This window comes from Halichoeres trimaculatus, unplaced genomic scaffold, assembly GCF_033239565.1.
Source record: "Halichoeres trimaculatus isolate MK-OKI-2021-1 unplaced genomic scaffold, fHalTri1.1 fHalTri1_scaffold_21, whole genome shotgun sequence".
Classification (NCBI taxonomy): domain Eukaryota; kingdom Metazoa; phylum Chordata; class Actinopteri; order Labriformes; family Labridae; genus Halichoeres; species Halichoeres trimaculatus.
Window position 1 is genome coordinate 2,268,649 of NW_027437199.1, and position 12,489 is coordinate 2,281,137.

At 40.6% G+C, this 12,489-nt stretch overlaps 1 protein-coding gene across 1 annotated transcript; it reads right to left on the minus strand.

Annotated features, from left to right (window-relative positions):
- Window positions 1-206: 206 nt before the first annotated feature.
- itih2 (inter-alpha-trypsin inhibitor heavy chain 2) lies at window positions 207-9,905 on the minus strand. Its single transcript, XM_074698777.1, has 19 exons — window positions 9,810-9,905; window positions 8,920-8,958; window positions 6,353-6,525; window positions 6,174-6,278; window positions 5,925-6,087; window positions 5,737-5,844; window positions 5,531-5,659; window positions 5,333-5,449; window positions 5,087-5,255; window positions 4,881-5,006; window positions 4,619-4,800; window positions 4,346-4,531; window positions 4,125-4,264; window positions 3,872-4,038; window positions 3,443-3,718; window positions 2,553-2,751; window positions 2,295-2,467; window positions 434-545; window positions 207-354 (listed from the first exon to the last, which is right to left on the minus strand). The coding sequence occupies exons 1-19, from the start codon at window positions 9,903-9,905 to the stop codon at window positions 207-209; spliced, it is 2,808 nt and encodes a 935-aa protein (XP_074554878.1).
- Window positions 9,906-12,489: the final 2,584 nt, after the last annotated feature.

Consider the following 12,489-nt stretch of genomic DNA (forward strand, 5'->3'; position numbering starts at 1 on the left):
ATTATTGTTCAAGTTGATCCTAAATTTGACGATGTACATTTTCTCCAAATAAATGTATGAAATGTGACTCCTGGTGCTTTTTGGAAAATGATTAAGAAAAACTGAACTCAGGAAGTGAAGACGCAGACACCAGCTCCGGTTTCTAACGGTTAAACTTTTGGAGGATTGTTAGCAGCAGTTGGTTCTCGAACGTCTCTCAGAGCTGCTCAGTGCGTCTGCAGGAAGCTGTTGAGACTGGGGACGATGTAGTCGGTGTAGTGGCCGTCGATGAAGCCTTTCCCGCTGTTGTGAATGAACCAGCAGTAGACGTCTGTGCCGAGCTTGTTGTCCCGCCTGTAGTCCTTCTGCCAGCCCCTGAAACACAAACACGACAAGTTCACGTCATCAGGAAGAAGAAGTTTGTCTGAGCTCTTCTCATGTGAGGTTAACGCACCTGGTGACCTGCAGCCTGTTGCCCTTCACCTCCATGGTGGCTTCTTTCTTCAGAGGGTCGGCTCCGTCACGCACGTCGTACACGCTGAGCTCGGGCTCTCTGTGGAACTGACCTGAGGAGCCATGACGGACGTTTTTTAACTCCAAATTTAAAGGCCTCATATTATGCAAAAATCACTTTATCAAGTCTTTAAGTGAAATTTGTGGGTCTTTGTCTTTCCTCCCAGCCCACAAAATGTGATATTTAGTGATAAAACCTGTTCTTAGTAGAGCTTGTTAATGTAAAATCCTGACCTAAAACGAGCTGTTTGGATTTTGGGGATTTGCTGACGTCAGTGATTCCCTTTTTTGACCAATCAGGAGCAAGTCTGACCTGATTGGTCCACCAGAGCAGATACTTCCAAACCACCTCCCTGGGAGGAGAATACCAAAGTTGAAGAGCCATCACTGCTCTGTTTTTGGCTGTAAACAGCCACATAGTTCCATGCTCAAGCTTCCCATCTCAGAAGAAGACAGACTAAGTGTCTAGAGTTCATTTATCAGGAAATGTTCCAGCTACACTCAGTAAAACTGTGCATGTGTGTGCTAGTCACTTCACGGCCGACTGCTTTTCCAACTTTGGACAGTCCAACAGAGGGCTAGCCAATAGACTGGTCCTGAATCCAGGCGCATTACCAACCATCCTCCAACAAACCTGGGACCCTGGAAATGTGAGTATTTTAAATGCTGTGTGCTGTGGAGCAGATGGAAGAGCTTTTCCTCAGTGTCCCCCCTGTCTCTGTGTTAGCTTCAGGATGCTAACTTTAGCTGCAGTTAGCCTGTTGTTTTAGCCTGTAATGTTACGGTAAACGAGCTTTGCTGTTTTCTAAACATTGTGCACTCGGAGCTCGTGGCGCCGCTCTCAGTGACGTGGAAGAGCGGGGCGGTATCAGCGGTGGCTCATTTACATATGAAGGCCACGCCCACTAAATCAGAGCGTTCTGAACAGAGGGGCTATGAGAGCCTGGAAACAATGCTGCTGTGCTTGATTTATTGGCTTTTTGGACCAAAACATGTTACTACCATTTCATGAAGACATCAATGATCCAGATTAAACTGCAGGAGAGGAGCAGGATGTGGGACCTTTAAGAGGATGTAGCCGTTAGCTTTTGTTTGCTAAAGAGGAGGACTCAAAGTTTTACGATTTAAAGCTGAAAAACCTCTCTTTATCTCAGACAAGTGACGTGAAAACCGCCCTTTCAGCCTCCGTTTGTTTCAGCTACTGTCTCTTTAAGGAACATCAGAGTACCCAGAAACATTCCGGAACCCGTCCTCTATTGTAGGTAAGGATAAACTTTTCTTTTCTAGATACAAATTTTGCCCTTTTAAGGTTATTCAACAACTGATGATGTTACAAATTGAGCAAATCTCACCTTGTTCTCACTGAAATCTCGTGACTTTTCAAATACATCTCATTTTGAGATCCCTCCGACACAGGATTACATCAAAATTGGAATCTCTGCTCATGTTTAGTATCATAAAATGTGAAAAAAAAGCTAATATCACCTCTTTAAGGAAAAAAAAAATCAGAAAAAAAAAATCAAACTTTTTTTTCTATATCCTGCTAGCAGGAGCGCTGTTAGCATAGCGGTTAAAGCTACTTCTCTTGTGCAGAAGCTTTCACCCTTGTTTACATATTCACTGGTTTGACTCTCTGACACTACCACTTGCGCTTCCTGTCTTATTTTTAGACATCCTGTCTCATAAAAAAGACCAAAAACGCACCAGAAGGTAAACTTTAAATCCACTGGTTGTCAGAAAATTGCTCAAGGGAACTCTGAGTGGTTTTCCCAGGTGTTGTGGGTTGCTGAGTGTTGGGGTACCTATGAGTCCATGGACCATTGGGGAGTACGGGTTGTCGTTGGGAATGTAGATACCAAGGAAGTCAACGCTGATCGGGTGTTTCTTCCACACACGGTGGAGTAACACCATCACCTGGATGTTATTATTTATGACGATAGTAACGTGGGAGTTCTTCACAATGGAAATCCTCACACTGAAACACAAACACATAAAAAAAAATGTTTAAAATACCCAGACGTGCAGCAGGTAGCGCAGCCACAAGTTTGTTGAACTGTTACCCGTCCTGTGTGATGTCCGCTGTGGCCCCCCAAGTGAAGGTTTGGTGGTTGACGCCGTCGCTCATGGCGATGTTTTCAGGGCTGATGTTCACTCTGATTCCATCAGGCTGGTAGTAGGCTGAGATGATGCCAAAGTAGGTGTTGAGTTTGCCTTTTTTTAACTTCTTTGAGCCAATCAGCTGACCGTTTACCACCAAACCTTGAAGACAGAAGTGTGAGTCAGAGAAAAGCAGCGAAATATCTGAAATCTTCTTTATGAAATAATTTTTGGGGTTTTGGCTCAAATAGAATAGATGTAATAAATTGAAGAGTTGTACAGTCAAGTGAAATATCATGTTGCATTTTTGTTGTCTGACGGATGAAATTCAACAACCAACACATAAAACCCTTAAGTGAAAGTAAACAATAAAAAAATATTGAGAAAAAAATAGACTAACCTCTTTGCAGACGCTAAGAGGAGAAGTTTGACACCTTACATGCCTATGCTTGTTGCACATGGCGCTGTAGCAGGGGTGTAGTTAGCTTGTAGCTTAGCATTCAGGTAAAAACAGCTAATACGTATCTTAAATTAAGAGTCTGCATTTTCTTGATTTCATATCAGGAGCATAACATCTTTAAACATCAACAAGTTGTAGTTTTAAGTTTTTGTTGAAAGAGGCATCTAACATCTCTGATACTTCAAAGCTAATAGGCTAATAATCGCTAACAAAACAGTATGCTACAAAAGATCAGTTTCCTCTGCTTTACAAAAGTGGAACTGTGTGGCAATGATCGCGAAACTTTTTGTTTATATTTTGGAAACATGAAGTTCTGGATCCCAGCAAAGCATCTCCTAAAATTTTTAAAACATTTAAGCTAATTAACTTAATTACAGATGTAGTGGAGCTTACCTGTTCCAGGATCGGAGACGAGGTTGAGGATGTGCCCCGGTTTGGAGTCGATGTTGAAGCAGACATGCGCGTTACTTCTGCGCAGGTGGACGATGAAGTGAGGGTCGTTATCCACAAAGTTCGTACCTAAGGCGAGTCGACCGGGTACGGCCTGCTCCTCTGGACCCTTGGCGGCCTCACTAGGGGTCGCTGCAGTTGCCACCTGGACCCAAGGTGGAGGTGCGTAGACAACACGGACTGGAGCCAGATTGGAGGAATCCGAGCCACCTCCGTTGCCTCCTCCGGGCCTTCCGCCAATTCCTCCGCCAATTCCTCCACCAATTCCTCCGCCAATTCCTACAACCCGAGGACAAAGTCAGGTACAGTCAGGTTTGAGACAATGAACTCCATCGACACTTAAAGACTGATTTTCCTGTCAGGCACCTGAGCAGCAGCCATGTTTGGGGTCTTTGGGGAAGTCAGCCAGCAGCCTCTCCGTGCCATCCTCACTTTCCACCAGCAAAGCCGTAAGAGGAGTCACAAACTGATGCTCCTTTGCCAGCGCCATGATCTGTTGCGTGATCTTCCTTTTCTTGGCGGCTGTGGGAGCCAGTGCCCTGCAGGAGAGACACACCACAGATCAACATGTTTGATTATAACCTTTCATATGCATTAATTTCCGGTTAATTCCTCCTTTTCTTACCTTTCAGAGAGCAGCTGTTTGACGGTCATGTAGCCCCACAGCTGCCGAGCAAACCCTGTGAAGGAATGCTGATGCTTGACCAGCTCCTCGTCCAGCTCCGAGATGTCGGCGTCCGTCTCCAGGGTGATGTCGAGGCTCGCCTACAGCACAGAAAAGACTGTGAGTGCTACTAAAGGTGTTAAATCTGGATGTGAATCTACAGGTGTGCTTGTTGTACTCACAGCAGCTGCCGTGGTGAAGCTGGTCAAGGTGTTGCTGTCGGATGGCAACACCTTTCCAGCCACGACGATCTCTGAGCCGCCAAAGTATTTATCGAAGCTGTTCTGGGTGACGTCTGATACGGTGTCTTCTGGGAACTGGATGGTGATTTGTCTCAGCAGAGGAGAGGACACCTGGCTGTAAAATGCCTGCAGAGAAAGAAATAAGAGGAAGAGGATGCTGACGTCAAAACAAAGCGGACTGAATCCCTTCAAGAGCAAGAAAGGTCAACGTACCCGCAGTTGTTCTGCAGCGTCATGGTTCGCGTAGATTCTCTGAGCCATCCCTCTGTTCTCCATGGCGATACGTTCCAGGAAGTCGTAGTCCACATCAAAGCCGATGCCCAGAGAGAAAAGCGAGAACTCCTCCCTCATCACCCGCTTCACGTTCTTCTGGATGGCGCTTAGCTTGATCTCACCTGGAACAGATCAACCTGTTATCTCTTGGCGTTGGTACTTGTTCACGATGTCCTCAATATGTCGTTTCAGTGAGTCTTACCCACGGTTGGGTCTCCATCAGACACCAGGATGATCATGGAGACAGAGCGAGCGTTGATTAGCCCTTGATTGGACGCTCTCACCAGCATCTGAACTGCTCTCATCAGCGCCTCGTTGATGTTGGTACCTTGGGTTGAAAGTCAGCTAAGGTGACGTTTCTTGATCAGGGAACTCGAGAAAAGACAGAAGAGCAATAACCCCTCTCACCTCCGTTGGGTTTGATGTTTTCAACGTATTTCTTGGCGTCTGCAATCTGAATGGAGGAACCAGGGACCAGCTCCTCGCTCCAGCAGCGCACGTTGTGGTTGAAGTCAATGATGCTGAAGTGATCGTCGATCGTAAGGTCGCTCAGAATAGCCCTCATGGCCTCCACTGTCTGTTGACGGGATTACAATGTGGTTGCTTATGGTTTCCAAAAGTAGTATGGGAGGTAGCGCGAAGAATCCAGCTTACCTGCTTCATCTTGACTCCCCACATGGATCCGCTGACGTCAATGACGAAAACGATGTTTTTAGGAAGAGATGACAGGTTACTCGGGGCAAAGAACTGGACGAAGTGCCCATCAGACACCTGGAAGAAATCGCGATGGCTTGATCAACTAATGAGTTAATGATGCTCGAATTGATGCAGTTGAACAGGTTAATGTGATACCTGTAGTTCTCCGGCGTTGCTGTCCCTGTTCACATCGTATCTCACGGTGAAGGGGCCGTCGATGCCGCTCTCAGTGCAGTTTGCACACTTCTTCTGCTGCTGCAGGTTTGGCTTGAAGGTGATATGAGCCTGAGGAAAGACATATGGGAATTAGGAAAGGTTTGGGATTTTAAGAGTCACCTTGCTCTGGTTGTCTTCAGTTGTACCTTGTCTTTGGATGATGTCATCTTGATCAGGCTTGTGTATTGCTCCCCAAGAGTGTTTGGCGTTTCAACCATTGAAATTCCCTTTGGCTCGTAGATGAACACATCCACCTGGAGAGAAAACACATCAAGGTGTGTTTAAAGAACAAGTGGATTGAGTGAAAACATTCATCAAGTCATGATTATCTTACCTGAAACTGTGGCACAAGCCTTCGGGGTTGCAGGTAAAGCGAGTGCTCATAGAAGCCAAACTTCCTTTGCATCAGCTCCTGGTAGTGGAGCTCAAACTCGATGTGACTGCCAGGAGGGACGTGGACTTCGGTCTGAAAGGTCTCCATATCCAGAGAGTTTGCCCTGTAAAGAAACGTCAGAGTCTGTGAGAAGCTGTTGAAGGTCTCCTGAAGTAAGAAATCTCAAAGGTAAATTTGAGAATTTGGTACCTGACGATCCCTGCAGCCTTGCCTCTGGCTCTGGCCTGAGCGTACAGGTTCCTCGCAACTGTTTTCTCTTTAACCGAGCCCATAAATGTGATCCCGTTCACATTCCTGCAACAAAGAAGCACCAATGTTAAAACCACGTCAATCCAAAAACCTGTGGGAGCGTTTGGAGCTGGTCTCACATGGTGAAGTTCGTGATGAAAGCTCGTTTGGGGATCTGGACGTTGAAGCCGATGCTCTGAGCACTGGAGCCAGAGTTGACCACGGAGCTCCTGACGGTGGTGTGGGCGAACCGTGACGTGATGCGGCTCTCCACCTTGTAGCTCTTGACGGTGATGTCATCTCCGCGGATGGCCTGTAGAGGAAATAGTCGAGTGGGTGAAAACGTTTCTCTTGAAGGTAGGCTTCATTTTTTGCTCAGGATCTCCCTTTGTTCAGATTCACTTTGAGTTGATTTTGGCGCCCCCTGTGGACAAACTGTTTCCAATTGCTTTTTCATGTGATACAAACGCATTAGTAACCATTTCTTTTCATAACTTCATAAACATCTTTCAAGACTTAAAGTGGTGGCCTCTGAACTTCATTGTAGCCGTACTTTGAAACACGCTTGTATCTCCAATCACCAATCACACTTGATAATCATCATCAACTATCTGCGCAAACATTTTAACCGTTACGTATCTTTAAAAATGTTTAAAAAATTCATGCGTCAGGTTGTGAAGTTGTTAATTTAAACTAATATTTGATATTTCATGTGAACATAACATGAAAAGGTAGAGCTTAATGTTAAGGATTATTAAGTCTTAGCTTAGAACAGTTCCTTGCTGAGCTATTTTTTGGCTTATTCATATCTGCTCTAAGCTTTTGTTCCTAGGAAGTTTTTCTGTCTGGTTTCTCCAAGTGTTTTTTTTTTAAGTATTATTATAATTCTAAAACTGGCTTTGTCTAATAAGAACAGCTGTAGTTAAAATACATTTTGCTATGATTTATAGTTAGATACAACTACACTGAAACCCATTTGGATTCCAAAACTAATATGGGAGGCAGGGAGTTTACGCTCTAAATCTCATTTCTCTCAATACTCACTAAATATTACAACACTATAATGTAAAATTTCAAAACCTGGATCTCTAAATGTTAAAATAATTGATATGTAGTTTGCTGTTTTTCACAGACTGTGCTAAAAATGAGCCTAAGGTGACTTCTAAGTAGCTATGCAGTCATTTTTATCTTAAGAAATCTTTAAAATCATCCAAAAAATGGTGAAATGTGAAGAATACTTTGATATTTTGGATGAAAGAAAGATACAAGTTTAGAGCTAATTGTTAATGATTCTTAAGTCTTAGCTTGGAACAGTTCTTAGTTAAGTTGCTTTAGGATTTTTTTGTAAATGCTCCAAGCTTATTCCCCGAAGTTGAAGGTTTTCCCTCTTTTCCCACACGTAGCTGCAGTTAACGAGCATTTTGTTGTGATTTATAGCCTCTAAATACAACCCTACGGAAACAAACTTAGTTTCCAAAACTAGTATGGGAGGCAGAGGATTTAACAGCTACACTTTCCTCTCTGTTGTCTCTACCCTGAATCACAACTATCACAATATACACTCTTGTAAGATTTTAATCCGGGACCCTAAAAACTAAAAGTTATAGATATGTGGCGTATTGTTTTCTTCATTTTTTTCTTAAAGTAGCTTTGCAAAAATTTAATCTTTAGAATTTTTTTGAGAAAATGTTGCTTCAGGATGTGAAGCTGCTAATTGTGAGGAAAAGTTTGATATTTTGGATGAAAGAAAGATACAAATTCAAAGCTTATTGTTAATGAATCTTAAGTCTTGGCTTGGAAAAGTTCCCTTTAAAGCTGCTTTAGGATTTTTTTTGTAACTGCTCCAAGCTTATTCCCCCAAGTTACATATTTTGCCTTCTTTTTCCCACACGTAGCTACAGTTAACGAGCATTTTGTTGTGGTTTATAGCCTCTAAATACAACCCTATGGAAATTCACTCAATATCCAAAACTAGTATGGGAGGCAACCCTGAATCACAACTATCAAAGTACAAACTGTTGTAAGATTTTAGTCTGGGACCCTGAAAGTAAAAGTTGTGGATATGTAGCGTACTGTTTTCTTTACTTTTTCTCAAAGTATCTTTGCAAACATTTTAATCTTTAGATTTTTTTTAAGAAAATGGTGCTTCAGGATGTGAAGCTGCCTTATTAAGAAGTAGTTCTATATTTTCCGTAAAAGTTATATTAAAAAAAAAAAAGGCACTCTACTTTTCTGTTAATTATGCCTTGGTCAGCTTAGCCAAGAGACAGGAAACAAAAGGGAACAGTTAATCCAGTTTAGCTTTAACCTTTAAAAAATTTAAACAGTCCAGTATACACAAACTTATTAATTTACTGAGTGTTTCATCCCAGTAAAATCCAAATTACACATTTTTTTTATGGTAGAGTGATTCATGAAGTTGCAGCGACTGTTTCCCGAGTAACGACTTAATAAAATTCTAGCTTTAGTTGTTAGCGACCATTAGCTCTTTGTTAGCATTGACTTTGATGCAAATCAGAACTGGGTTTCCTGAGACACATTTAGGCAGAAAAAGACCAGTGGAAATTGGGGGCAGGGCTGGATTAGTGCCGAATAAAGTCAATAACCCGACAGTCACGAGAATCTCTTCAAACAGCTGAATATTGACCGTCAGATAAGGCTAAACTCTGTCACGGTGCAGAGGCTTCAACAGCACGAGGAGTCATACCTCCAAGTCTTCACGCTCACTGCTGGTCAATACGTCTCTCTGAAACACACAAAAAGACACAAATCATCAGTTTAATCTACTCTCAGAGCAGATTATAAATTGAAAGAAAAGAAAAAGCTGAGCTCTAAAATCTCACCTTATGTCTCTCCTGATGATCATGGATATGAGTCTGCTAGTAGAAAAACAGAATTAGGGTTTAATTTCTGCAGAATATTTTTTAAAAAACACATGCTAATAAGATTTCAAAGCAATGTTTTTCTTCATATTGAAGATTCAGCTGCAAAATTGATTTTTTTTAACAGGCATCAAAGGTTTTAAAGGTCAAAGGTCAGGGCCGGGAACTGGGTTAATTTGGTTTGAGTAAAGAAAAGTTACACAACAGTTGTTTTATAACGAGCAAAAAATGTCTAAACAATAAGAAAAATGTGCAAAGAGCCAGAAAAATCAGACTGGGGGACAGTTATGTAAGTTCTTTAAATCTATTATGAGCGTATTTTCTTTTTTATGTGATTTAAAACATGTACAAAGAATTACAAAGCTTTTCCCGTCAAATGCCGAGCTTCAAAACTTTCCTTGTTTCTCAAAACTTTCTGAAACTGGAATGAGAGAGTTTCTTGATAAAGTAATTTAGGTTTGTGTGATTTAAATCAGCTGGAAAATAACACTAAAAACAGTTAAAAACAAAGATTTTCAAAATAAAAGTCCCCAAACTGCGTCGCATCTATCCACATATAAAAATTTTAAATCATGTTTCAGCCTCTAATATCAGACCACACAGTTCAGAAATATCTTAATTCATGCTCTAATCTAATAATCTGTTACTGTAAACAATGGTTAGATTATAATCTCCCAATAAAAAGTTTTATAAACAGTATTTTTAAGACACCCACCGCCTCGTCTTCCCATTCCCCGTCGATCACAAACTCAAAGCAGCGGCCCTGATGGAGCAGCAGGAGCCCCAGAAGCAGCAGCACCAGACGCCTCATGTTTCCGTCCTGTGGACTCAAACACACACTCCCTCACACACACATATATATTAAAAAAAACACACACAACACAGCTGCTGGGACACGGCAGGGACGTTCCTTCTGGGGAGAGCCGAGCTGAGAACTGAAGGTTAAAATCCACTGAACTGATCGACTCCGGCCCCTGTCAATATTTGTTGTGTTTCATGTGAGCCGGAGAGGAGAAGGAAACTTTGAAACTTGACCTGCAGTGGGCCGGGTAAATAGGACACATCAATCTCATTTAGAGATTAAACTCATCAAACACAGACTGTTTGTAGTCTGGGACTCTGAGGCAAAGTCACAACCTGAACAGCCGGATGCACGCTCATCTTCATCCTTCTGATGTCTCCCTCACCGTGGAGCAGCGTTAATATAAAAGAGCAGGTACAACGTTAAATCATGTGCATTCACATTATTGCTGCTTATTCCCAGTTTACTCAAGCACATGTGATGCTGCAGCAGGCCCACAAGATGGCGCTAAAGGAGGCCAAACAGCATCCACACCTCCTTCATCACACAGAAAACCTCAGGAGATCTTTTCCTTTGAGGAGCAGGGTGTTATTTAGAGATACAGAGGGGAGAAATTTGAGGTTTGGGCACTTTAACTTAAAAACAAGACTCCAAGGCAACAGAGGCAAAGAAAGCAGGCACGTACAAAGAAGAATCTCTGCAGGAAAATGAAGAAAGCAGCCTGATTTCTTTGTTATGTGCATGTTTTATTTGCATCTTTATTTTATTTTAGACTTAAAATCAAAAATATGCCTTGCTCACATGAGATCAAGCCAAGAAAGTCAGTTTCTGCAGCACATTTCAAACAAGAGAAGAAGAAAAACTGAATAACGGCTGATTAAGATGAAAATAGTTTATCATGGGCTGAAGGTTTGACTTGTTAAATGAAAAATGACACACAGCTGACTCTGAACAAGCTTGGAACAAACTGGACTCATGGCATCCACCTAGTGGCAACAGCTGGTACTACATGTCTCTTCTTACAGGTGGCTTTTTATTCACCTGTGTTTGAATTTGAAGTTATTGGATAAATAAAATAGGTTAACATTTTTATTTAATGGTTTAACAATGTTGATCTTTATTTATTTATTTACAAAGATCTTCTTTAATATGATGACGATGATACCTTTCACATTTGAAACAATACAATACTGATGCCTGGTACCTGGCAATTGATATCAGTACTCAACAGTACCAATTTTTGTTACTTTTTTTGTGTTTTTCTGTGGTAATAAATGTTAATCTGTTTTAATGATCTCAATTTTTTTTTCTATATAACATGTCTTAAAGTGTATGGATAACTGTTTGGATACCAAGCAATGTGGCTAACACTCAAGCAGAAACAAGGTCTGAGTGTCAAAAGTGAGACCTTACTAGACTCCTCTGCAGCCCAAAGTTCTTTAAACGTGACTTAAGGGTTCCTAGTGATGTGTTTGTATCATGATAAGAGGAAAACATTTCTATAATCACGCTTTATAAATGTCCCTTGTTGAAGTACTGTACAGTTAAATCAAGCTCCTCTCCCATCATGGTAGATGCCCTGCTACAGCTGGTATCCAATGTAAACATGACTGATGTGACTGACAAGCTTTGACTTAGCCAATCAGAGACAAGTTGCATGATCCTTACCTTTCCGGTTTCATGAAATTAATTTTGTGATTTGTAAAATGTATTAAGTCATTGGTAACATTTATTTTGTTATTGGTGAAATTTACTTTGTGATTGGTAAAAAAAAAATGTTTTGATTGGCAAAATTTATTTTGTGATTGGTAAAATTAATGTTGTGTATGGTGAAATGTACTTTGTGATTGGTAAAATGTATTCATAATCGCTGTTTTTTGTGATTGGTACAATTTATTTTTTAATTTATGAATTTATTTTGTGATTGGTGAAATTTATTTTGAGATTGGTAAAATCATTCGTAATTGCTGTTTTTTTGTGATTGGTACTATTTATTTTTTAATTTGTAAAATTTATTTTGTAATTGGTGAAATTTATTTTGCTATTGGTGAAATTTACTTTGTGATTGGTAAAATTGATTGTAATCACTGTTTTTGTGATTAGTAAAAAAAATTAATTGTAAAATGTATTTTTTGATTGGTGAAATATATGTTGGGATTGGTGAAAAAAAATTGTGATTGGTGATATATATATTTTTAATTGGTTAAATTTATTTTGTGATTGGTGAAATTTATTTTGTGATAAATGAAATTTCTTTTGTGATTGGTAAAATGTATTTTGTGATTGTTGATTTCGTTTGCTTTCTATGAAATGTATTTTTTTTTTCTTTTATTTTTTTTAATGTGTTTTTGTTCTGCGAAATCTTTATTCTGTGCCTTGTATCAGTCTTTTTTGAAATTTATATGTGGTTTGTAAAATGTATCATTACTCCTGAAATTTATTTTGCATTTTTTGAAACGTTTATTCCCACTGGTCTTTAGGGCCACCGTACTTTATGCCATGAAAACACCAAACCGAGATTACCATTGCAGCTTATTTCATTTTTTAATTTAATGTTTAAGCATTTAGGGGAAATAATAAGGCAGAGATAGCT